This window comes from Mustelus asterias, chromosome 15, assembly GCF_964213995.1.
Source record: "Mustelus asterias chromosome 15, sMusAst1.hap1.1, whole genome shotgun sequence".
Classification (NCBI taxonomy): Eukaryota; Metazoa; Chordata; class Chondrichthyes; order Carcharhiniformes; family Triakidae; genus Mustelus; species Mustelus asterias.
Genome location: NC_135815.1, coordinates 661,200 through 688,925, shown reverse-complemented (window position 1 = coordinate 688,925; position 27,726 = coordinate 661,200). Strand labels below are relative to the sequence as shown.

At 46.8% G+C, this 27,726-nt stretch overlaps 1 protein-coding gene across 3 annotated transcripts in view; it reads right to left on the bottom strand.

The window, feature by feature from the left end:
* Nucleotides 1-9,413: 9,413 nt before the first annotated feature.
* The window catches only part of fdft1 (farnesyl-diphosphate farnesyltransferase 1), a 54,852-nt gene continuing 36,539 nt past the window's right edge, over nt 9,414-27,726 (bottom strand). For 2 of the 3 annotated variants that reach the window (XM_078229345.1, XM_078229343.1), the window contains exons 8-9: nt 10,460-10,656; nt 9,414-9,716 (exon numbers count right to left, since the gene is read on the bottom strand). In XM_078229345.1, coding sequence (XP_078085471.1) covers nt 9,665-9,716; nt 10,460-10,656 — 249 coding nt within the window. In that variant the 3' untranslated portion in view covers nt 9,414-9,664. Of the gene's footprint in view, nt 10,657-27,726 lie in introns of all 3 variants that reach the window. The other variant, XM_078229344.1, reaches the window with a different exon arrangement.

Below are 27,726 nucleotides of genomic sequence, written 5' to 3'. Positions count from 1 at the left end.
CAATTTAGCATGGACAATGCACCTGACCCACACATCTTTGAAGTGTGGGAGGAAACCAGAGCACCCGGAGGAAACCCACGCAGACAGGGGGGAAACATGCAAACTCCACACAGAAAGTGAGCCCAAGCCAGGAATCGAACCCAGGTCCCTGGAGCTGCGAGGCAGCAGTGCTAGCTATTGCGCCATCGTGGTTATATTTGCTGGAGGGACATCTCATAGAAACTTACAAAGTTCTAATAGGACTAGAGAGGGTAGATGCAGGAAGGTTGGTGTGGGAGTCCTGAATCAGGATTAACACTCGGAGGATACAAATAGACCATTTAGGACTGAGATGGAGAGAAATTTCTTCACCCAGAGTGGTAAACCCATGGAATTCACTGTCGAAACATCATATGGTTTCAAGGAGTTACATATAACTCATGGGGCAAAAGAATCAAAGAACAAAGAACAGTACAGCACAGGAAACAGGCCCTTCGGCCCTCCAAGCCTGTGCCGCTCATTGGTCCAACTAGACCATTCGTTTGTATCCCTCCATTCCCAGGCTACTCATGTGACTATCCAGGTAAGTCTTAAACGATGTCAGCGTGTCTGCCTCCACCACCCTACTTGGCAGCGCATTCCAGGCCCCCACCACTCTCTGTGTAAAAAACGTCCCTCTGATATCTGAGTTATACCTCGCCCTTCACACCTTGAGCCCGCGACCCCTCGTGATCGTCAACTCCGACCTGGGAAAAAGCTTCCCACTGTTCACCCTATCTATACCCTTCATAATTTTGTGCACCTCTAATAGGTCTCCCCTCATTCTCCGTCTTTCCAGGGAGAACAAGCCCAGTTTACTCAATCTCTCCTCATAGTTAAGACCCTCCATACCAGGCAACATCCTGATAAGCCTTCTCTGCACTCTCTCTAAAGCCTCCACGTCCTCCTGGTAGTGCGGCGACCAGAACTGGACGCAGTACTCCAAATGTGGCCTAACCAGTGTTCTATACAGCCGCAACTCCAGTTTTTATACTCTATACCCCGTCCTATAAAGACAAGCATACCATATGTCTTCTTCCCCACCACCTCCACCTGTGCTGCCACCTTCAAGGATTTTTGGACTTTCACACCTAGGTCCCTCTGTGTTTCTATACTCTTGATGGCTCTGCCATTTATTGTATAACTCCCTCCTACATTAGTTCTTCCAAAGTGCATCACTTCGCATTTATCTGGATTAAATTCCATCTGCCATTTCTCCGCCCAATTTTCCAGCCTATCTATATCCTGCTGTATTGTCCGACAATGTTCATCACTATCCGCAAGTCCAGCCATCTTCGTGTCATCCGCAAACTTGCTGATAACACCAGTTCCACCTTCTTCCAAATCATTTATATATATCACAAATAGCAGAGGTCCCAGTACAGAGCCCTGCGGAAAACCACTGGTCACAGACCTCCAGCCGGAAAAAGACCCTTCGACTGTTACCCTCTGTCTCCTGTGGCCAAGCCAGTTTTCTACCCATCTAGCCATCTCTCCTTATATCCCATGAGCCTTACCTTCTTAACCAACCTGCCATGAGGGACTTTGTCAAATGCCTTACTGAAATCCATATAGACGACATCCACGGCCCTTCCTTCGTCAACCGTTTTTGTCACTTCCTCAAGAAACTCCACCAAATTTGTAAGGCACGACCTCCCTCTTACAAAACCATGCTGTCTGTCACTAATGAGATTGTTCCGTTCTAAATGCGCATACATCCTGTCTCTAAGAATCCTCTCCAACAACTTCCCTACCACGGATGTCAAGCTCACTGGCCTATAAGTACCCGGGTTATCCCTGCTACACTTCTTAAATAACGGTACCACATTCGCTGTCCTCCAATCCTCAGGGACCTCACCTGTGTCCAATGAAGAGACAAAGATTTCCGTCAGAGGCCCAGCAATTACATCTCTTGTCTTCCTGAGCAGTCTAGGATAGATGCCATCAGGCCCTGGGGATTTGTCAGTTTTAATGTTACCTAAAAAACCTAACACTTCCTCCCTTGTAATGGAGATTCTCTCTAATGGGTCAACACCTCCCTCTGAGACACTCCCAATCAACAAGTCCCTCTCCTTTGTGAATACCGCTGCAAAGTATTCATTTAGGATCTCCCCTATTCCGTTGGGTTCTAAGCATAATTCCCCTCCTTTGTCCCTGAGAGGTCCGACTTTTTCCCTGACAACTATTTTGTTCCTAACATATGAATAAAATGCCTTAGGATTCTCCTTAATCCTGTCTGCCAAGAACATTTCGTGACCTCTTTTTGCCCTTCTAACCCCCCGTTTGAGTTCTTTCCTACTCTCTCTGTATTCCTCCAGAGCTCCAGCTGTTTTCAGTTGCCTGGACCTAACGTACACCTCTCTTTTCTTTTTGATCAGATCCTCAATTTCCCTGGTTATCCACGGCTCTCGAATCCTACCAAAGGATGGAGGGCAGGGGCAGAGGTGCAGGAACAAACTATTGTGTTGGATGATCAGTCATGATCATAATAAGAACATAAGACCTAGGAGCAGGAATAGACCATCTATTAGGAGAGAATTAGGAAACATAGGTTGGACTAGGAGATTACAGGGACTGGGAACGTCCGACATGTGGAGTTTTTTCAAGGAGCAGCTACTGCGAGTCTGTGATAGGTATGTCCCTGTCAGGCAAGGAGGAATTGGTAGGGCTAGGGAACCGTGGTGCACCAAAAAAGTTTCTTTGTTGGTTAAAAAGAAAAAGGAGGCTTATGTTCGGATGAGACGTGAGCACTCGGGTAGTGCACTAGAAAGCTTTAGATTGGCTAAGAGGGAGTTGAAGAGCGAGCTTAGAAGGGCTAAAAGGGGACATGAGAAGACTTTGGCGGATAGGGTTAAAGAGAATCCTAAGGCGTTCTATAGGTATGTCAAGAACAGAAGGTTGGTTAGGGCAAGTTTAGGGCCAGTTATAGATGGCAGAGGGAAGTTATGTGTGGAACCGGAGGAGATTGGTGAAGCATTGAACCAATATTTCTCTTCGGTGTTCACGCAAGGGGACATGAATATAGCTGAGGAGGACACTGGGTTGCAGGGGAGTAGAATAGACAGTATTACAGTTGATAAGGAGGATGTGCAGGATATTCTGGAGGGTCTGAAAATAGATAAATCCCCTGGTCCGGATGGGATTTATCCAAGGATTCTCTGGGAGGCAAGAGAAGTGATTGCAGAGCCTCTGGCTCTGATCTTCAGGTCGTCGTTGGCCTCTGGTATAGTACCAGAAGATTGGAGGTTAGCGAATGTTGTCCCATTGTTTAAGAAGGGGAACAGAGACTTCCCCGGGAATTATAGACCGGTGAGTCTCACTTCTGTTGTCGGCAAGATGTTGGAAAAAATTATAAGGGATAGGATTTATAGTTATTTGGAGAGTAATGAATTGATAGGTGATAGTCAGCATGGTTTTGTGGCAGGTAGGTCGTGCCTTACTAACCTTATTGAGTTTTTTGAGAAAGTGACCAAGGAGGTGGATGGGGGCAAGGCAGTGGACGTGGTATATATGGATTTTAGTAAGGCGTTTGATAAGGTTCACCATGGTAGGCTTCTGCAGAAAATGCAGATGTATGGGATTGGGGGTGATCTAGGAAATTGGATCAGGAATTGGCTAGCGGATAGGAAACAGAGGGTGGTGGTTGATAGTAAATATTCATCATGGAGTGCGGTTACAAGTGGTGTACCTCAGGGATCTGTTTTGGGGCCACTGCTGTTTGTAATATTTATTAATGATCTGGATGAGGGTATAGTTGGGTGGATTAGCAAATTTGCTGATGACACCAAAGTCGGTGGTGTGGTAGACAGTGAGGAAGGGTGTCGTAGTTTGCAGGAAGACTTAGACAGGTTGCAAAGTTGGGCCGAGAGGTGGCGGATGGAGTTTAATGCGGAGAAGTGTGAGGTAATTCACTTTGGTAGGAATAACAGATGTGTTGAGTATAGGGCTAACGGGAGGACTTTGAATAGTGTGGAGGAGCAGAGGGATCTAGGTGTATGTGTGCATAGATCCCTGAAAGTTGGGAATCAAGTAGATAAGGTTGTTAAGAAGGCATATGGTGTCTTGGCGTTTATTGGTAGGGGGATTGAATTTAGGAGTCGTAGCGTTATGTTGCAACTGTACACAACTCTGGTGCGGCCGCACTTGGAGTACTGTGTGCAGTTCTGGTCCCCACATTACAGGAAGGATGTGGAGGCTTTGGAGAGGGTGCAGAGGAGGTTTACCAGGATGTTGCCTGGTATGGAGGGGAGATCCTATGAGGAGAGGCTGAGGGATTTGGGATTGTTTTCGCTGGAAAGGCGGCGGCTAAGAGGGGATCTTATTGAAACATATAAGATGATTAGAGGTTTAGATAGGGTGGATAGTGATAGCCTTTTTCCTCTGATGGAGAAATCCAGCACGAGGGGGCATGGCTTTAAATTGAGGGGGGGTAGTTATAGAACCGATGTCAGGGGTAGGTTCTTTACCCAGAGGGTGGTGAGGGATTGGAATGCCCTGCCAGCATCAGTAGTAAATGCGCCTAGTTTGGGGGCGTTTAAGAGATCCGTAGATAGGTTCATGGACGAAAAGAAATTGGTTTAGGTTGGAGGGTCACAGTTTTTTTTTAACTGGTCGGTGCAACATCGTGGGCCGAAGGGCCTGTTCTGCGCTGTAATGTTCTATGTTCTATGTTCTATGTTCATCTGGCCCCTCGAGCCTGCTCTGCCATTCAATAAGATCATGGCTGATCTTTTCGTGGATTCAGCTCCACTTACCCGCCCGCTCACCATAACCCTTAATTCCTTCACTGTTCAAAAATTTATCTATCCTTGCCTTAAAAACATTCAATGAGGTAGCCTCAACTGCTTCACTGGGCAGGGAATTCCACAGATTCACAACCCTTTGTGTGAAGAAGTTCCTCCCCAACTGAGTCCTAAATCTGCTCCCCCTTATTTTGAGACTATGCCCCCTAGTTCTAGTTTCAATAATGAATGGTAGAGCAAGCTCAAAGGGCCAAATGGCCTACGGCTGCTCCTATTTTCTGTTTCCAAACTTTAGCTAGAATATTGTGTACAGTCTGAGCACCATACTATAGGAAGGATGTGAACACATTGGAGAGAGTGCAGAAGAGGTTTACAAGATTGGTCCAGGAATGAAAAGCTTCATGTTTTGAGTATAGCTTGGAGAGGTTGGGGTTATTCTCCTTGGAGAGAAGGCTAAGAGATTTGATAGCGATGTTCAAAATCATGAAGGGGGCTGGACAGATCGGGAGAAACTGTTCCCATTTGTACAAGGATCAAGAACGAAAGGGTACAGATTTGAAGTGATGAGAAAAATCTTCTTCCACACAGTGATTCGGATCTGGAACGTTCTGCCTGGAAGCATAGTGGAGGCAGGTTCAATTGAGGCATTCAAGAAGGCTTGAATAATTGCCTGAATAGAAAGAATGTGCAGGGGTACAGGGAAAAGGCAGAGGAATGCCACTGAGCCGGTGCAGATATGATGGGCTCCTTCTGAGCAATAACAATTCTGTAATTCTGCTGGTGATGAAATAACTCAGCCCGAGTCAGAATGATCAGGGGATGGTTTTGCGTTATAACAGTGCTGTTTGTGGTGACATTCAGGATTTTATATCCCAACTGTTTGTTTCCTCTCACTATTTGGAGATGTTTCAGTTCCCTCTTAAGAGCAGGTGCAATCTATGAAGCTTAGTGTTGCTTCTGTGGCTCAGTCCAATTCAGTCTCCCTGGCACACAAACACTGCAAATTTTAAACTGTTGGCCCCTCAGCAACTCTCACTATTTTAATCACATACCATGTTTAAACAAATAGAGATGTTTCTGTTCATGAGACATGAGCATTGCTGGCAGTCTGGCATTTATTACTCATCCCAAGTTGCCCTTAAATGTTTTGCTCGGCCATTTCAAGGAGCAGTTAAGAGTCAGCCACATTGCTGTGGATCTGCAGTCAGATGTAGGCCAGACCAGGTAAGGATGGCAGATTTCCTTCCCTAAAAGGACATTGGTGAACCAGATGGGTTTTACAACAACCGATAACTTTCATAGTGATCATTACTGAAACGACTTTTATATTCCAAATTTACTCATTTAAATTTCACTGGCTGCCATGGTGGGATTTGAACTCATCTCACCAGAGCATTAGCCAGGGTCTCTGGATTACTACTCATCTCACCAGAGCATTAGCCAGGGTCTCTGGATTACTACTCATCTCACCAGAGCATTAGCCAGGGTCTCTGGATTACTACTCATCTCACCAGAGCATTAGCCAGGGTCTCTGGATTACTACTCATCTCACCAGAGCATTAGCCAGGGTCTCTGGATTACTACTCATCTCACCAGAGCATTAGCCAGGGTCTCTGGATTACTACTCATCTCACCAGAGCATTAGCCAGGGTCTCTGGATTACTACTCATCTCACCAGAGCATTAGCCAGGGTCTCTGGATTACTACTCATCTCACCAGAGCATTAGCCAGGGTCTCTGGATTACTACTCATCTCACCAGAGCATTAGCCAGGGTCTCTGGATTACTACTCATCTCACCAGAGCATTAGCCAGGGTCTCTGGATTACTACTCCCTCTATTTTAGGCAAATTTAGGAGTTTAGAAGAGTGCGAGGAGATCTCATAGAAACTTATAAAATTCAAACAGGGTTAGATAGGGTAGATTCAGGAAGAATGTTCCCAATGGTGGGGGAGTCCAGAACTAGGGGTCATAGTTTGAGGATAACGTGATGCCAGTGTTTAAAAAAGAAGGTAGACAAAAGGAGGTGAATATAGGTCGGTTAGCTTCACTTCTTGTGAGAGGGAAAATGCTTGAATCTATCAAGGAAGAAATAGCGAGTCATCTGGATATAAATTGTCCCATTGGTAAGATGCAGTATGGATTCATGAAGGGAAGGTCATGTTTGACTAACTTGGTGGAATTTTTTGAGAACATTATATGTGCAGTGGACAATGAGGAACCTGTGGATGTTGTGTATCTGAATTTCCAGCAGGCATTTGACAAGGTGCCGCACCAAAGACTGCTGCATAAGATAAAGGTGCACAGTGTTATGGGTAATGTATTAGCATGGATAGAGGATTGGTTAACTAACAGAAAGCAAAGAGTGGGGATAAATGGGTGTTTTTCTGGTTGGCGATCAGTGACCAGTGGTGTGCCTTAGGGATCAGTGTTGGGACCGCAATTGTTTACGATTTACATAGATGATTTGGAGTTGGGGACCAAGTGTACTGTATCAAAATTCGCAGATGACACTAAGATGGGTGGCAGAGCAAAGTGTGCAGAGGACACAAAGTCTGCAAAGGGATATAGATAATCTAAGTGAGTGGGCGAGGGTCTGGCAGATGGAGTACAATGTTGGTAAAAGTGAAGTCATCCATTTTGTAGGAATAACAGCAAAATGGAATATTATTTAAATAGTAAAAAATTGCAGCATGCTACTGTGCAGAGGGACCTGCGTGTCCTTGTACAGGAATCTCAAGGAGTTGATTTGCAGGTGCAGCAGGTAATTAAGAAGGCAAATGGAATTTTGTCCTTTATTGCTAGAGGGATGGAGTTTAAAAACAGCGAGGTTATGTTGTAGCTGTTTAAGGTGCTGGTGAGGCCACACCTGGAGTACTGTGTAGTTTTGGTCTCCTTACTTGAGAAAGGATATACTGGCACTGGAGAGGGTGCAGAGGAGATTCACTAGGTTGATTCCAGAGTTGAGAGGGTTGGCTTATGAGGAGAGACTGAGTAGACTGGGGCTATACTCATTGGAATTCAGAAGAATGAGGGGAGATCTTATAGAAACATAAACGATTATGAAGGGAATAGATAAGAAAGAAGCAGGGAAGTTGTTTCCACTGGCGGGTGAAACTAGAACTAGGGGGCATGGCCTCAAAATAAGGGGAAGCAGATTTAGGACTGAGTTGAGGAGGAACTTCTTCACACAAAGGGTTGTGAATCTGTGGAATTCCCTGCCCAGTGAAGCAGTTGAGGCTATCTCATTGAATGTTTTTAAGGCAAGGAGAGATACATTTTTGAACAGTAAAGGAATTAAGGGTTATGGTGAGCGGACAAGTGGAACCGAGTCCACAAAAAGACCAGCCATGATCTTATTGAATGGCGAAGCAGGCTCGAGGGGCCAGATGGCCGACTCCTGCTCCTAGTTCTTATAAAGGGTAAACCTTTTAGAACTGAGGTGAGGAGAAATTTCTTCACCCAGTCGGTGGTGAATGTGTGGAATTCACCACTACAGAATGTAGTTGAGGCCAAAATGTTGTCGGATTTCAAGAAATTAGATATAGCTCTTAGGGCTAAGGGAATCAAAGGATATGGGGGAGGGGGGGGAAGAGAGAAGAGGGAGAAATCAGGATATTGAATTCGATGATCAGCCATGGTCAAAATGAATGGCAGAGGAGGCTCATAGGGCCAAATGCTTCTAGTTTCTAAATCAAATAACCAATCAAAATAAATCAGTAGATTATGGGACAAATTAAAGAGGGATACTGGAGGGATACTGCTTTAAACAAATGAAACTGAAAACAAACTAAAGTGTGACGGAGAGGTTTGAGAAGGCACCCCTATCCCCACCAGGCATGGAAAGTCTCAGTTGTACTCATGGACTCCACATGCTCCCTCTCCAGGGACACCCGGCCCTGAATGTAGCCACGGTACAGGGGCAGACAGTCAGGTCAGACAACCCCCTGGATCACCCGCTGTCTGGACCTGTTGATGGCGAGTTTGGCCAGGCCAGCAGCAGGTTCACGGGGAGGTCCTCCCCCTTCCCCACGCCCCCTCCGCACTGGTGCCCGCAGATCAGGAGCGTGGGGCTGAAGTGCAAAACAAAACTGCAACAAAAGGTTTTTTTAAATAATTGAGAAGGGAATGCAGTCTGAAACAACCTCTGTAAACATAGTGCCCGCACTTCACAAAAACAGGCCGGTATTTTGAGAGTCTGTGAACCAAAGCAATCTGCAGTTGTGTGGGACTGCTGCGTGCAACACCCTCCACACCAGGTCGCCGATGTTAAGGGGGAGGGACCTCTACTGAGGACCTCCTCCTCCGGACAGCTCCAAGACATGTCTGGGCATGGGTATAATCTCAGAATCTTGCAGCACAAAGAGAGGCCATTTGGCCCATCATGTCTGCATTGGTCTATAACCTTGTACGCTAGGCTGTTTCAAGTGCTCATCTCAATGCTTCTTAAATGTTTTGCAGAAACTTTACCATCTGCCGTGAGGGGGATTCAAACCCAAATTCCCTAAGCATTACCCTGGGTCTCTGCAAAACTAGTCCAGCGACAGTACGACAATACCACTATACCACCATCGTTTAGCATTCCTCTTGGTTTTAAGAGTGGATGCAAGACACAAGGGGCAGTGACAGATAAAGGACAGTTACTGAAACAGACAGACATGTAAACTCATTTATTAAATTCTGAACAAAAATTTGACCATCAGCAAGGTTATGTAAAATGCCTAATCACCAGGAACGGAAGCTTCCCATAATCATGCTATCCATCATCCACCAAAACTGACAGCAGTTGGTGAGGTGAGGGCGTGGGCACAGACACTGAACTTCATAGAGGAGGTCCGCACACACACACACACACACACACACACACACATCTCGGGGGTTGGTTTCACCTCACAGACACGAACGATCATCGTGGGTCGAGAGGAGCCTCATGGTTGTGAACACCCAGCAAGCACTCCCTGGACAGGTACAGCACAGGGTTAGATACAGAGTAAAGCTCCCTCTACACTGTCCCCATCAAACACTCCCAGGACAGGTACAGCATGGGGTTAGATACAGAGTAAAGCTCCCTCTACACTGTCCCCATCAAACACTCCCAGGACAGGTACAGCACGGGGTTAGATACAGAGTAAAGCTCCCTCTACACTGTCCTCATCAAAAACTCCCAGGACAGGTACAGCATGGGGTTAGATACAGAGTAAAGCTCCCTCTACACTGTCCCCATCAAACACTCCCAGGACAGGTACAGCACGGGGTTAGATACAGAGTAAAGCTCCCTCTACACTGTCTCCGTCAAACACTCCCAGGACAGGTATAGAGTTTTCAATCTTGTGGCTAAGGGGCAGTCTTCTACAGAGTTTGCTCCAGCCGAGTCTGTGTAAACTCATCCCATTCGAAGTCTGACAGGAATGGAAAGATCCTGCATGCTCTTCCTTTGTCAATGTGCTCAGTTTGAACCGCAATGTGTGTCTGGCCACAGAACACAGCTGGGGTCCTGAGCTGGAGCTATCAGCTTGTAGTCAAGATGTGTAGATTTACTGCATTGATCGATCGAGAATGAATTCTTTTAGGAAACTGTTGGCCAAGTGTCCTCTTGAAGTGAGCGCGGCTGTGGTCACAAAGTCCTCTTGTTCCCCATGTAGAATGAGAATTAGCCCAAGATAGAAGCAGAAGAAAAACTTTTCATTGCCCATGCACGTACTTCTCTGAGCTGCAAGTCAGGGTCTGCCAGTACTGCCAGCTAACTGCAGCCAAGAACATGGCCAAGGAAAGGTAGATTGGTGAAAGGTGGCTGCGGGACATCAGTTCCCTGTCGCACTGACTCAGAGATTCCACCTTCACCACAATCTGCTGTGTCCTGGCTCCAGAGCTCCCCGCACCTGGGACTTTTTGTCCAATCTGAAACAAAACAAGAGGGGGCAGGTATTAAGACAAATATTCTTGACAAATATTAGACAAGGGCAGACAGGCACAACTACAAAGTTTGCAATGACACAAAACTTGAAGCATTGTGAACCGAGGGGAGGATCATGATACATTTCATGAGGAAATGGAGGTGCTTCCGGGAGCGGAGCCGGGCCGGGACAGATAGAGACACAGCCAGGTAACGGTAGGAGTATAAATACTTACCTCGGGGATTCGCGGCCTTCATTATGGGAGCGAAGCCGGGACGGACAGAGAGACAGGAAGCCGGGACGGACAGAGAGAGACAGGAAGCCGGGACGGACAGAGAGAGACAGGAAGCCGGGACGGACAGAGAGAGACAGGAAGCCGGGGCGGACAGAGAGAGACAGGAAGCCGGGGCGGACAGAGAGAGACAGGAAGCCGGGGCGGACAGAGAGAGACAGGAAGCCGGGGCGGACAGAGAGAGACAGGAAGCCGGGGCGGACAGAGAGAGACAGGAAGCCGGGACGGACAGAGAGAGACAGGAAGCCGGGGCGGACAGAGAGAGACAGGAAGCCGGGACGGACAGAGAGAGACAGGAAGCCGGGACGGACAGAGACAGGAAGCCGGGACGGACAGAGACAGGAAGCCGGGACGGACAGAGAGAGACAGGAAGCCGGGACGGACAGAGACAGGAAGCCGGGACGGACAGAGACAGGAAGCCGGGACGGACAGAGACAGGAAGCCGGGACGGACAGAGACAGGAAGCCGGGACGGACAGAGAGAGACAGGAAGCCGGGACGGACAGAGAGACAGGAAGCCGGGGCGGACAGAGAGAGACAGGAAGCCGGGGCGGACAGAGAGAGACAGGAAGCCGGGGCGGACAGAGAGAGACAGGAAGCCGGGGCGGACAGAGAGAGACAGGAAGCCGGGACGGACAGAGAGAGACAGGAAGCCGGGACGGACAGAGAGAGACAGGAAGCCGGGACGGACAGAGAGAGACAGGAAGCCGGGACGGACAGAGAGAGACAGGAAGCCGGGACGGACAGAGAGAGACAGGAAGCCGGGACGGACAGAGAGAGACAGGAAGCCGGGACGGACAGAGAGAGACAGGAAGCCGGGACGGACAGAGACAGGAAGCCGGGTCATGGTAAGACTTTGTTTGTTTCATAATTTGAAAAAAAAATGGTAAAGTAAGGTCACAGGAGACTGTGACCTGATTGGCTGGGCTAAATTTGAAAATCTGAGTTGTTGATTTAAATTACTGATTTTAATTTCATTTCAGATCAAGAGGAATAAATAATCAGTTTTGAAAAACTAATTAAATATTATAGGAGACGAGTGTATTGAGCTATTAATATTTGTAGTGGAAATCTAGCACCAGCGACTGTATAGCTAATTATAACCTATATGTTTTTTAAAGTGTTTTATTTGTAAATAAATTAATTAGTGGTATAAATGTCAACAATGGGGTAAAGTGCTTCGTCTGTGAGATGCGTTCAGGGCAACTACATCTGCAGGAAGTGGACCCAATTGCATCTCCTCACAGACTGCGTGGATAGGTTGGTCATGATGTGGAGATGCCGGCGTTGGACTGGGGCAAGACTGCTCTCTTCCTGTGGGGAAGCACTTCAGCAGTCACGGGCATTCAGCCTTGCATCTTCAGGTAAGCGTTCTCCAAGGTGGCCTTCACGACACACGACAGCGCAGAGTCGCTGAGCAGAAACTGATCGCCAAGTTCCGCACACATGAGGACGGCCTAAACCGGGATGTTGGATTTATGTCACATTATCAGTAACCCCCACAGCTTGCCCCCTGGGCTTGCAGAATCTCACCAGCTGTTCTGTCTGGAGACAATACACATTTCTTTAACCTGTGTTGAATGCTCCCTCCACCCACATTGTCTGTACCTTTAAGACCTGGCTGGCTGGAGAGTTTCGCATTCTAATTAATATTCTGTAATTTGATTTCTGTGTCTGTTTACACTGTTTGAGAGCACATTTCCACTCCATCTGACGAAGGAGCAGTGCTCCGAAAGCTTATGGTATTTGCTACCAAATAAACCTGTTGGACTTTAACCTGGTGTTGTGAGACTTCTTACTGGATAGGTTGGAGCAGCAGTTGGATGCACTTAGGAGCATGAAGGTGTCGAAAAGCATCATAGATAGGAGCGTTAGAGACATGGTCATACCCAAGGTGCAGGCAGAGAGATTGGTGATCGTTAGAAGGGGCAGGCAGTCAGTGCAGGAATGCCCTGTGGTCATCTCCCTTATGAACAGGTATACTGTTTTGGATATTGTTGGGGGGATGGTCTATCAGGGGAAAAAGCAGCAGCCAGGGCAGTGGCACCATGACTGGCTGTTGTTCAGCATTGAGGGACAAGGCGCAGAAGAGGCTTGTTACAGGGGACTCTCTAGTCAGGTGTGCAGACAGGCGTTTCTGTGACCGGGAAAGACTCCAGTATGGTATGTTGCCTCCCAGGCCAGGCCCAAGGATGTCTCTAAACAGGCATGGGACATTCTGAAAGGGGAGGGCGAACAGCCAGAGGTCGTGGTACACATTGATACTAACGAAATAGGCAGGAAGAGTGACAAGGTCCTGCAAGGAGGGTTTAAGGGAGTTAGGTAGTAAGTAAAAAAAAAAGGACCTGTGGGGCAGGTGGGACCTGTACAAAAGGACGGGTTAATATCCTGGCAGGTAGATTGGCTAGTCACTTGGGAGGGTATAAACTGGTATGGCAGGGGGGTGGGAACCAGAGCAGTAGGACACCAGGAGAAATAATTGAGCTAAGACAAAGGCCAGTAAGATAAAGAGGAAGAGCACTGGGACTCACTTAGTGCGAGGGGCATTTGACTGGGACTCACTCAGTGCTAGGGGCGTGGATGGGACAAAGTTTGTAAGGAGCATCCAGGAAGGGCTTAGAACCATAGAAAATTACAGCTCAGAAACAGGCCTTTTGGCCCTTCTTGTCTGTGCCGAACCATTTTATGCCTAGTCCCACTGACCTGCACTTGGACCATATCCCTCCACACCCCTCTCATCCATGAACCCGTCCAAGTTTTTCTTAAATGTTAAAAGTGACCCCGCATTTACCACTTTATCCGGCAGCTCATTCCACACTCCCACCACTCTCTGCGTGAAGAAGCCCCCCCTAATATTCCCTTTAAACTTTTCTCCTTTCACCCTTAACCCATGCCCTCTGGTTTTTTTCTCCCCTAGCCTCAGCGGAAAAAGCCTGCTTGCATTCACTCTATCTATACCCATCAAAATCTTATACATCTCTATCAAATCTCTCCTCAATCTTCTACGCTCCAGGGAATAAAGTCCCAACCTATTCAATCTCTCTCTGTAACTCAGCTTCTCAAGTCCCGGCAACATCCTTGTGAACCTTCTCTGCACTCTTTCAATCTTATTTACATCCTTCCTGTAACTAGGTGACCAAAACTGTACACAATACTCCAAATTCGGCCTCACCAATGCCTTATATAACCTTACCATAACACTCCAACTTTTATACTCGATACTCCGATTTATAAAGGCCAATGTACCAAAGGCACTCTTTACGACCCTATCCACCTGTGACGTCACTTTTAGGGAATTCTGTACCTGTATTCCCAGATCCCTCTGTTCAACTGCACTCTTCAGAGTCCTACCATTTACCCTGTACGTTCTTCTTTGGTTTGTCCTTCCAAAGTGCAATACCTCACACTTGTCTGCGTTAAATTCCATTTGCCATTTTTCAGCCCATTTTTCTAGTTGGTCCAAATCCCTCTGCAAGCTTTGAAAACCTTCCTCACAGTCCACTACACCTCCAATCTTTGTATCATCAGCAAACTTGCTGATCCAATTTACCACATTATCATCCAGATCATTGATATAGATGACAAACAACAATGGACCCAACACCGATCTCTGCTAGTCACAGGCCTCCACTCAGAGAAGCAATCCTCCATAACCACTCTCTGGCTTCTTCCATTGAGCCAGTGTCTTATCCAGTTTACTACCTCCCCGTGTATACCTAGCGACTGAACCTTCCTAACTAACCTCCCATGAGGGACCTTGTCAAAGGCCTTGCTGAAATCCAGGTAGACAACATCCACCACCTTCCCTTCATCCACTTTCCTGGTAACCTCCTCGAAAAACTCTAATAGATTGGTCAAACATGACCTACCACGCACAAAGCCATGTTGACTCTCCCTAATAAGTCCCTGTCTATCCAAATATTTGTAGATCCTATCCCTTATCACACCTTCCAATAACTTGCCCACCACCGACGTCAAACTTACAGGCCGATAATTTCCCGGATTTCTTTTGGAACCTTTTTAAACAACGGAACAACATGAGCCACCCTCCAATCATCCGGCACCTTCCCCGTGAATACTGACATTTTAAATATGTCTGCCAGGGCCCCTGCAAGTTCAACACTAGCTTCCCTCAAGGTCCGTGGGAATACCCTGTCCGGTCCTGGGGATTTATCCACTCTGATTTGCCTCAAGACAGCGAGCACCTCCTCCCCTTTAATCTGTAAAGGTTCCATGACCTCCCTACCAGTTTGCCCTATTTCCGTAGACTCCATGCCCGTTTCCTCAGTAAATACGGATGCAAAACAACCATTTAGTATCTCCCCCATCTCTTTTGGTTCCATACACAGTCTACCACTCTGGTCTTCAAGAGGACCAATTTTATCCCTCACTATCCTTTTGCTCCTAACATACCTATAGAAGCTCTTTGGATTTTCCTTCACTCTGTCTGCCAAAGCAACCTCATGTCTTCTTTTAGCCCTCCTGATTTCCCTCTTAAGTAGCTTCTTGCACTTTTTATACTCCTCGAGCATCTGATCTGTTCCTTGCTGCCTGTACATTTCATACAACTCTCTCTTCCTCTTAATCAGTGTTACAATCTCCCTCGAGAACCAAGGTTCCTTATTCCGATTTACTTTGCCTTTAATACTGACAGGAACATACAAACTCTGCACTCTCAAAATTTCTCCTTTGAAGGCCTCCCACTTTCCATTTACATCCTTACTAGAGAACAGCCTGTGCCAATCCACACTTCCCAGATCCCTTCTCATTTCATCAAATTTGGCCTTTTTCCAGTTCAGAACTTCAACCCGAGGACCAGATCTATCCTTATCCACGATCAGGTTGAAACTAATGGCATTATGATCACTGGATCCAAAGTGTTCCCTCACACTCACATCCATCACCTGCCCTAACTCATTTCCCAATCGGAGATCCAATATCGCATCCTCTCTAGTTGGCACCTCTATATACTGATGTAGAAAATTCTCCTGAACACATTTTACAAACTCTACCCCGTCTAAACCTTTAACAGTATGCGAGTCCCAATCTATATGTGGAAAATTAAAATCCCCTACTATCACAACTTTGTGTTTCTTGCAGTTGTCAGCTATCTCTCCGCTGATTTGCTCCTCCAATTCTCGCTGACTATTGGGTGGTCTATAATACAAGCCCATTAATGTGGTCATACCTTTCCTGTTTCTCAGCTCCCCCCATAGGGCCTCTGTAGACAAGCTCCCTAATCTATCCTGCCTGAGTACCGCTGTAACATTTTCCCTGACCAACAATGCCACCCCCCCACCTTTTATCCCTCTGCCTCTATCCCGCCTGAAACATTGGAACCCTGGAACATTGAGCTGCCAGTCCTGCCCCTCCTGTAGCCAAGTTTCTCTAATGGCTATAATGTCATATTTCCATGTGTCTATCCACGCCTTCAGCTCATCTGCCTTCCCCACAATACTCCTGGCATTGAAATAGACACACCTCAAAAAATTATTTCCACCACACTCTACCCTTTCATTTGTGATTTTGCTTGAACTAACCTGTCTTTTTATCCCTGCTCCACTATCTGCTCTGGCACTCTGGTTCCCATCCCCCTGCAAATCTAGTTGAAACAATATGTAGATAGTCCAACTAGGGAAGGGGCCATACTGGACCTGGTATTGGGGAGTGAGCCCGGCCAGATGGTCAATGTTTCAGTAGGAGAGCAGTTCGGGAACAGTGACCATAATTCGGTAAGCTTTGAGATACTGATGGATAAAGAAAGATAAGTGTAGTCCTCAAGTTAAGGTGCTAAATTGGGGGAAGGCTAATTACAACAATATTAGGCAGGAACTGATGAATGTAGATTGGGGGCAGATGTTTGAGGGCATGAGGGAGGCTTTCAAGTGTAAGTTGATAGGGATTCAGAACCGGCACATTCCTGTAACGATGAAGGATAGGTTTGGCAAGTTTTGGGAACCTTGGATAATGAGAGATATTGTGAGCCTAGTCAAAGAGGAAAAGAAAACATTTGTGAAAGCTCGGAGGCTGGGAACACACGAAGCAAGTGTGGAATACAAGGAAAGTAGAAAGAAAAACTTCAGCAAGGAGTAAGGAGGGCTAAAAGGGGTCACGAAAAAGTATTGGCCAGCAGGATTAAGGAAAATCCCAAGGCTTTTTATACCTATATAAAGAGCAAGAGGGTAGCCAGGGAGAGGGTTGGCCCACTCAAGGACAGGGGAGGGAATTTATGCATGAAGCCAGAGGAAATGGGCGAGGTATTAAATGAGTACTTTGCATCAGTATTCACCAAAGAGAAGGACTTGGTGGATGATGAATCTGGGAAAGGATGTGTAGATAGTTTGGGTCATATTGAGATCAAAAAGGAGTAGGTATTAGGGTTCTTGAGAAACATTAAGGTAGACAAGTCCCCAGGACCTGATGGGGTATACCCCAGAATAGTGAGAGAGGCAAGGGAGGAAATTGTTAGGGCCTTGAGAGAAATCTTTGTATCCTCACTGGCTACAGGGGAGGTCATGATGTACCCTCTCCAAAGTCTCCATATCCTTCTGGCGACCAGAATTGAACACTATATTCCAAGTGCAACCTAACTAAGGTTCCCCATGACTCACTTGATGAAGGGGCAGTGCTCCAAAAGCTTGTGCGACCAAATAAACCTGTTGGACTTTAACCTGGTGTTGTGAGATTTCTTACTGTACAGGGGAGGTCCCAGAGGATTGGAGAATAGCCAATGTTGTTCCTTTGTTTAAGAAGGGTAGCAAGAATAATCCAGGTAATTACAGGCCCGTGAGCCTTACATCAGTGGTCGGGAAATTATTGGAGAGGATTCTTCGAGACAGGATTTATTCCCACTCGGAAATAAGTGGACGTATTAGTGAGAGGCAACATGGTTTTGTGAAGGGGAGTTCATGTCTCTCAAACTTGATTGGGTTTTTCGAGGAAGTGACGAAGATGATTGATGAGGGTAGGGCAGTGGATGTTGTCTACATGGACTTCAGTAAAACCTTTGACAAGGTCGTTCATGACAGACTGGTGCAGAAGGTGAAGTCACATGGGATCAGAGGTGAGCTGGCAAGGTGGATACAAAACTGGCTCGGTCAAAGAAGACAGAGGGTAGCAGTGGAAGGGTGCGTTTCTGAATGGAAGGCTGTGACAAGTGGTGTTCCTCAGGGATCAGTGCTGGGACCTTTGCTGTTTGTAATATATATAAATGATTTGGAGGAAAATGTAACTTGTTTGATTAGTAAGTTTGCGGACGATACAAAGGTTGGTGGATTTGTGAATAGTGATGAGGACCATCAGAGGATACAGCAGGATGTAGATCAATTGGAGACTTGGGCGGAGAGATGGCAGAAGGAGTTTAATCCAGATAAATGTGGGGTAATGCATTTTGGAAGGTCTAATACAAATAGGAAATATACAGTAAATGGCAGAACCCTTAAGAATATTGATAGGCAGAGGGATCTGGGTGTACAGGTACACAGGTCACTGAAAGTGGCAATGCAGGTGGAGAAGGTAGTCAAGGCGGCATATGGCATGCTTGCCTTCATCGGCCGGGGCACTGAGTTTAAAAATTGGCATGTCATGTTGTAGCTTTATAGAACCTTTGTTAGGCCGCACTTGGAATATAGTGTTCAATTCTGGTCGCCACACTACCAGAAGGATGTGGAGGCTTTGGAGAGGGTACAGAAAATATTTACCAGGATGTTGCCTGGTATGGAGGACATTAGCTATGAGGAGAGGTTGGAGAAACTTGGTTTGTTCTCACTGGAACGACGGAGGTTGAGGGGCAACCTGATACAAGTCAAAGATTATGAGAGGCATGGATAGAGTGGATATGATGTGGAGATGCCGGCGTTGGACTGGGGTAAACACAGTCAGAGTTTTAACATGCGCAATGTTAACCTGGTGTTGTCAAAACTCTTAGAGTGGATAGTCAGAAGCTTTTTCCCAGGGTGGAAGAGTCAATTACTCGGGGGCACAGATTTAAGGTGCAAAGGGCAATGTTTAAAGGAGATGTACGAGGCAGATGTTTTACACAGAGGGTGGTGGGTGCCTGAAACTCGTTGCCGGGGGAGGTAGTGGAAGCGGATATGGTAGTGACTTTTAAGGGGCGTCTTGACAAAAACATGAATAGGATGGGAATGGAGGGATATGGTCCCTGGAAGGGTAGGGGGTTTTAATTAAGTCGGGCAGCATGGTCGGTGCAGGCTTGGAGGGCCGAAAGGCCTGTTTCTGTGGTGTAATTTTCTTTGTTCTTTTTAGCAGGCAGGGAGTAGATGTTGAACACAGCGGGTCTGGTGGTCTGAAGTGCATTTGTTTCAATGCAAGGTGCAAAACAGGTAAGACAGATGAACTTAGAGCTTGGATTAGTACTTGGGACGATGATGTTGTTGCTATTACAGAAACTTAGTTAAGGGAAGAACAGGATTGGCAGCTAAACATTCCAGGATACAAATGCTTCAGGTAGGATAGAGGGGGATGTAAAAGGGGTGGGGGAGTTGCATTACTGGTTAAGGAGAATATCACAGCTGTACTGCGGGAGGACACCTCGCAGGGCTCATACAGCGAGGCAACATGGGTAGAGCTCAGGAATAGGAAGGGTGTAGTCACAATGTTGGGGGTTCACTATAGGCCACCCAACTGCCAGCGGGAGATTGAGGAACAGATATGCAGACAGACTTTGGAACTATGCAAAAACAACAGGGTTGTTGTGGTGGCTGATTTTAACTTTCCCTATATCAACTGGGACTTACTTACTGCTAGGGGCTTGGATGGGGCAGAATTTGTAAAGAACGTCCAGGAGGATTTCCTGAAATAGTATGTAAATAGCCCACTCGGGAAGGAGCCATTTTAGACTTGGTATTGGGGAATGAGCCCGGCCAGGTGATCGAAGTTTCAGTAGAGCATTTCGGGAACAGGGATCATAATTTTATAAATTTTAAGGTGCCTGTGGACAAGAATAAGAGTGGTCCTCGGGCAAAGATGTTAAATATTGGGAAGGCAACAACATTAGGCAGGATCTGGAGTGTGTAGATTGGGGGAGGCTGTTTGAAGGTAAATCAACATCCAACATGTGGGAGTCTTTCAAGTGTCAGTTGATTGGAATTCAGGACTGGCACCTGCGAGGATGAAGGATAAGTATGACAAGTATCGAGAACCCTGGATAACGAGGGATATTATGAGCCTTGTCAAAAAGAAAAAGGAAGCATTCGTAAAAGGGTTAGGACAGATGGAGCTCTTGAAGAATAACGAAAGTAGGAAGGAACTTAAGGAAGGAGTTAGGAGGACTAAAAGGGGGTCATGAAAAGTCCTTGGCAAATAGGATTAAGGAAAATACCAAGGCATTTTCTACGTATGTAAAGAGCAAGAGGGTAGCCAGGGAAAGGGTTGGTCCATCAAGGATAGTGGAGGGAATCTATGCATGGAATCAGAGGAAACGGGCGAGATACTAAATGAATACTTTGCCTCCGTATTCATCAAAGAGAAGGACTTGGTGGATGAGGAGCATAAGGTAGGGTGTGTAGATATTCTGGGTCATCTCGATATCAAAATGGAGGTGGTATTAGGCATCTTAAAAAGCATTAAAGTAGATAAGTCCCCAGGGCCTGATGGGATCTACCCCAGAATACTGAGGGAGGCAAGGGCGGAAATTGCTGGGACCTTGACAGAAACCTTTGTATCCTCACTGGCTACAGGTGAAGTGATGTGGAGATGCCGGCATTGAACTGGGGTGAACAAAGTAAGAGTTTTAACAACACCAGGTTAAAGTCCAACAGGTTTATTTGGTAGCAAATACCATTAGCTTTCGGAGTGCTGCTCCTTCGTCAGATGGAGCGGAAATGGGCTCTCAAACAGGGCACAGAGACACAAAATCAAGTTACAGAATACTGATTAGAATGCGAATCCCTACAGCCAACCAGATCATAAAGATACAGACAATGTGGGTGGAGGGAGCATTAAGCACAGGTTAAAGAGATGTGTATTGTCTCCAGACAGGACAGCCCGGGAGGCAAGCTGTGGGGGTTACTGATAATATGACATAAATCCAACATCCCGGTTTAGGCCGTCCTCATGTGTGCGGAACTTGACTATCAGTTTCTGCTCAGCGACTCTGCGCTGTCGTGTGTCGTGAAGGCCGCCTTGGAGAGCACATTTCCACTCCATCTGACGAAGGAGCAGCGCTCCGAAAGCTAATGGTATTTGCTACCAAATAAACCTATTAGACTTTAACCTGGTGTTAGAAACATAGAAAAACTACAGCACAAACAGGCCCTTTGGCCCACAAGTTGTGCCGAACACATCCCTACCTTCTAGACCTACCTATAACCCTCCATCCTATTAAGCTCCATGTACTCATCCAGGAGTCTCTTAAAAGACCCTATTGAGTTTGCCTCCACCACCCCTGATGGTGGATGGAGCTATTACAAGGGGGCATAACTATAGGGTTCATGGTGGGAGATATAGGAAGGATATCAGAGGTAGGTTCTTTACGCAGAGAGTGGTTGGGGGGTGGAATGGACTGCCTGCAGTGATAGTGGACTCAGACACTTTAGGAACATTTAAGCGGTTATTGGATAGGCACATGGAGCACACCAGGATGATAGGGAGTGGGATAGCTTTATCTTGGTTTCAGATAAAGCTCGGCACAACATCGTGGGCCGAAGGGCCTATTCTGTGCTGTACTGTTCTATGTTCTATACGTTTGGCCTCAGCTACTTTCTGCCCTGCCGTACGGCCCTATCCCTCTCCATTGCAATAACAAAAGACACCGAATTGTGGTCACTATCTCCAAAGTGCTCTCCCACAACCAAATCTAACACTTGGCCCGGTTCATTTCCCAGTACCAAATCCAATGTGGCCTCACCTCTTGTCGGCCTATCCACATATTGTGTCAGGAAACCCTCCTGCACACACTGCACAAAAACTGCCCCATCCGAACTATTTGACCTACAAAGGTTCCAATCAATATTTGGAAAGTTAAAGTCCCCCATGACAACTACCCTGTGACCCCCACACCTATCCATAATCTGCTTAGCAATTTCTTCCTCCACATCTCTATTACTATTTGGGGGCCTATAGTAAACTCCTAACAACGTGACCGCCTCTTTCCTATTTCAAAATTCAGCCCATATTACCTCAGTGTGCAGATCCCCCTCGAAGTGCCTTTCCGCAGCCGTTAGACTATCCCTGATTAACAATGCCACTCCTCCACCTCTTATACCAGCTTCCCTACACTTACTGAAACATCTATACCCCGGAACGTCCAACAACCGTTCCTGTCCTTGTTCTACCCACGTCTCCGTAATGGCCACAACATCGTAGTCCCAAGTACCAATCCACGCCCCAAGTTCATCTACTTTGTTCCGGATGCTCCTTGCATTGAAGTAGACACACTTCAACCCACCTTCCTGTCTACCGGTACCCACCCTTGACCTTGATACCTTCCCCAATACCTCACCACCCTCAACACTGACTTCTGGACTACAACTCCTTTTCCCACTCCCCTGACAAATTAGTTTAAACCCCCCTGAAGAGTTGTAGCAAATTTCCCTCCTAGGATATTGGTGCCCCTCTGGTTCAGGTGCACCCCGTCCTGTTTGTACAGGTCCCACCTTCCCCAGAATGTGTTCCAATTATCCACATATCTGAAACCCTCCCTCCTACACCATCCCTGCAACCACATGTTTAACTGCACTCTCTCCCTGTTCCTCAACTCGCTATCACGTGGCACCGGTAACGTACCAGAGATGACCACGTTTTGTCTTGGCTTCCATCCCAGCTCCCGAAATTCCCGTTTTAAATCCCTGTCCCTTCTCTTACCTATGTCGTTGGTACCAATGTGTACCACGACTTGTGACTGTTTCCCCTGCCCCTTAAGAATCCGGAAGACACGGTCCGAGACGTCACGGACCCTGGCATCCGGTAGGCAACATACCATCCTCGAGTCTCTTTTGCTGCCACAGAACCTCCTATCTATCCCTCTAACTAACGAGTCCCCAATAACTATTGCCCTCCTGCTCTCCCCTTACCCTCCCGAGCCACAGAGACGGACACAGTGCTGGAGATCCTCTCACTGCGGCTCACCACTGGTATGTCGTCCCGCTCAACCGTATCCAAAGCGGAATACTTGTTGCTAAGGGGAACGACCACAGGGGATCCCTGCACTGACTGCTTCCTCCCAGCCCCTCTCAGCGTCACCCATCTATTTTCATTCCTCGGAGTAACTGTATTCCTAAAGCTTCTGTCTATGGCCACCTCTGCGTCCCTAATGATCCTAAGTTCATCCAACTCCAGCTCCAGTTCCCTAACATGGTTTTGGAGGAGCTGCAGATGGGTGCACTTCCCACAGGTGTAATCAGCAGGGACACTGACGGAGTCCCTCACCCCAAACATAGTGCAAGAGGAACATAGCACTGCCTGCACACCCATCCCCTCTAGATACCTTGCCAGTACCAGGTAGAAACAGCAAAAATGAATTAAACTCATCCCTGCTCGCCCTTTCCCCCGAAGCCCTGTGAGCCAAAGCCCTGACAGCTTTCACTCAGCTTCCCACTCACTCAAGCCCTGTGAGCCAAAGCCCTGACAGCTTTCACTCAGCTTCCCACTCACTCCGCAGCCCGCTCCCGACGCTGCCCGCTGTATAGAGTGACTTTTATACTAAAAAAACACAATCTCCCAGAATCCCCTGCAGCCGACTCCCACTTCCTCAGAGTTTAAACCTTTGAAAAAAGCCCACGAAAAAAACGGATTAAATAAATAAATAAATCACAGCACTTTACTCACCCTCAGACCTCCTGCTATTCTTAGGGACAGGATTTACTCACATTTGGAAACAAATGGCCTTATTAGTGATAGACAGCATGGTTTTGTGAAAGGGAGGTCGTGCCTCACTAACTTGTTTGTGTTTTTCAAGGAAGTGACGATGATGATAGACGAGGGAAAGACAGTGGATGTTGTCGACATGGACGTCAGTAAAGCCTTTGACAAGGTCCCTCATGGCAGACTGGTACAAAAGGTGAAGTCACACGGGATCAGAGGAGAGCTGGCAAGATGGATACAGAAGTGGCTTGGCCATAGAAGACAGAGGGATGCTTTTCTGAATGGAAGGCTGTGACTAGCGGTGTTCCACAGGGATCAGTTCTGGGAACTTTGTTGTTCGTAGCATATATAAATGATTTGGAGGAAAATGTAGTTGGTCTGATTAGTAAGTTCGCAGACGACACAAAAATTATGGAGTTGTGGATAGTGAAGAGGATTGTCAGAGGATACAGCAAGATATAGACCTGTTGCAGACTTGGGCGGAGAAGTGGCAGATGGCGTTTAATCCAGATAAGTGTGAGATAATGCATTTTGGAAGGTCCAATGCATGTCGGGATTATACAGTAAATGGTAGAACCCTTAGGAGTGTTGACAGGCAGAGAGATCTGGGCGTACATGTCCATCGATCACGGAAAGTGGCAACGCAGGTGGATAAGGTAGTCAATAAAGCATGCTTGCCTTCAGCGGCCGGGGCATTGAGCATAAAAATGCTGCAGCTGTACAGAGCCTTAGTTAGGCCTCATTTAGAATATTGTGTACAATTCTGGTCGCCACCCTACTAGAAGGATGTGGATGCTTTGGACAGGGTACAGAAGAGGTTTACCAGAATGTTGGCTGCATGGCCAAATTCCGCTCCAATTCGATTTTCAAGTTTGCTGATGACACCACCGTAGTGGGTTGGATCTCAAACAATGACGAGACACAGTACAGGAATAAGATAAAGAATCTGGTGAACTGGTGCGGCAACAATAACTTCTCCCTCAATGTCAACAAAACAAAGGAGATTGTCATCGAGTTCAGGAAGCGTAAGAGGAGAACATGCCCCCGTCTACATCAATGGGGACGAAGTAGAAAGAACATAACATAAGAACATAAGAACTAGGAGCAGTAGGCCATCTGGCCCCTCGAGCCTGCTCCGCCATTCAAGAAGATCATGGCTGATCTTTTTGTGGACCCAGCTCCACTTACCCGCCCGCTCACCATAACCCTTAATTCCTTTACTCTTCAAAAATTTATCTAACCTTACCTTAAAAACATTCAATGGAGGTAGCCTCAACTGCTTGAGGGTCGAGAGCTTCAGGTTTTTGGGTGTCCAGATCACCAACAACCTGTCCTGGTCCCCCCCATGCCGACTCTATAGTTAAGAAAGCCCCACCAACACCTCTACTTTCTCAGAAGACTAAGGAAATTTGGCATGTCAGCTATGGCTCTCACCAACTTTTACAGATGCTCCATAGAAAACATTTTTTCTGGTTGTATCACAGCTTGGTATGGCTTCTGCTCTGTCCAAGACCGCAAGGAACTACAAAAGGTCGTGAACGTACCCCAACCCATCACACAAACCAGCCTCCCATCTACTGACCGTCTACACTTCCCGCTGCCTCGGAAAAACAGCCAGCATGATTAAGGACCCCAGGCATTCTCTCTTCCACCTTCTTCCGTCGGGAAAAAGATACGAAAGTCTGAGGTCACGGACCAACCGACTCAAGAACAGCTTCTTCCCTGCTGCTGTCAGATTGTTGAATGGACTTGCCTTGCATTAAGTTGATCTTTCTCTACACCCTAGTGTAGACTGTAACACTACATTCTGTACTCTCTCGTTTCCTTCTCTATGAATGGTATGGTTTGTCTGCGCTTCGCGCAAGAGACAAAACATTTCACTGTAAATACATGTGACAATAAATCAAATCAAAAGTTTGGAGGGCCGAAGGGCCTGTTCCTGTGCTGTACTGTTCTTTGGTGGAGGAGGATGACATGTGGCAGATGAAATTTAATGCAGAGAAATAGAACATAGAACACAGAACATTACCGCGCAGTACAGGCTCTTCGGCCCTCGATGTTGCGCCGACCAGTGGAACCAATCTAAAGCCCCTCTAATCTACACTATTCCAATATTATCCATATGTTTATCCAATAACCACTTGAACGTTCTCAACGTTGATGAGTCCACCACTGCTGCAGGCAGGGCATTCCACGCCCTTAGTACTCTCTGAGTAAAGAACCTACCTCTAACATCTGTCCTATATCTCTCACCCCTCAATTTAAAGCTATGTCCCCTCGTGCTAGCCATCACCATCCGAGGAAAAAGGCTCTCACTATCCACCCTATCTAATCCTCTGATCATCTTGTATGCCTCTATTAAGTCACCTCTTAACCTTCTTCTCTCTAACGAAAACAACCTCAAGCCCCTCAGCCTTTCCTCATACGATTTTCCCACCATACCAGGCAACATCCTGGTAAATCTCCTCTGCACCCTTTCCAACACTCCCACATCTTTCCTATAATACGGCGACCAGAACTGTACGCAATACTCCAAATGCGGCCGCACCAGAGTTTTGTACAGTTGCAGCATGACCTCCTGGCTCCGAAACTCAATCCCTCTACCAATAAAAGCTAACACACCGTACGCCTCCTTAACAACCCTATCAACCTAGGTGCCAACTTTCAGGGATCTATGCACATGGACACCCAGATCCCTCTGTTCATCCACATTACCAAGTATCTTACCATTAGCCCAGTACTCTGTATTCCTGTTACTCCTTCCAAAGTGAATCACCTCACACTTTTCCGCATTAAACCCCATTTGCCACCTCTCAGCCCAGCTCTGCAGCTTATCTATGTCCCTCTGTAACCTGCCACTTCCCTCCGCACTGTCTACAACTCCACCGACTTTAGTGTCATCCGCAAATTTACTAATCCATCCTTCCACGCCCTCATTCAAGTCATTAATAAAAATGACAAACAGCAGTGGCCCCAAAACAGATCCTTGCGGTACACCACTAGTAACTGAACTCCAGGATGAATATTTCCCATCAACCACCACCCTTTGTTTTCTTACACCTAGCCAATTCCTGATCCAAACCACTAAATCACCCTCAATCCCATGTGTCCGTATTTTCTGCAAAAGCTTACCATGGGGTACCTTATCAAACGCTTTGCTGAAATCCATATACACCACATCAACCGCTTTACCCTCATCCACCTCTTTGGTCACCTTCTCAAAGAACTCAATAAGGTTTGTGAGGCACGACCTACCCTTCACAAAACCGTGCTGACTATCCCTAATCAAATTATTCCTTTCTAGGTGATTATAAATCCTATCTCTTATAATCCTTTCCAATACTTTGCCCACAACAGAAGTAAGGCTCACCGGTCTATAATTACCAGGGTTGTCCCTACTCCCCTTCTTGAACAAGGGGACAACATTTGCTATCCTCCAGTCTTCTGGCACTGTTCCTGTAGACAATGACGACACAAAGATCAAAGCCAAAGGCTTTGCAATCTCCTCTCTAGCCTCCCAGAGAATCCTAGGATAAATCCCATCCGGCCCAGGGGACTTATCTATTTTTACCCTTTCCAGAATTGCTAACACCTCCTCCTTATGGACATCAATCCCATCCAGTCCAACAGCCTGCATCTCAGTACTCCCCTCAACAACACTGTCCCTCTCCAGTGTGAGTACCGACGAAAAATATTCATTTGGTGCCTCTCCTATCTCTTCAGACTCCACGCACAACTTCCCACTACTGTCCTTGACTGGCCCTAATCTTACCCTAGTCATTCTTTTACTCCTGACATACCTATAGAAAGCTTTAGGGTTTTCCTTGATCCTACCCGCCAAAGACTTCTCATGTCCCCTCCTCGCTCTTCTTAACTCTTTCTTTAGGTCCTTCCTGGCTAACTTGTAACTCTCAAGCGCCCTAACTGAGCCTTCACGTCTCATCTTAACATAAGTCTCCTT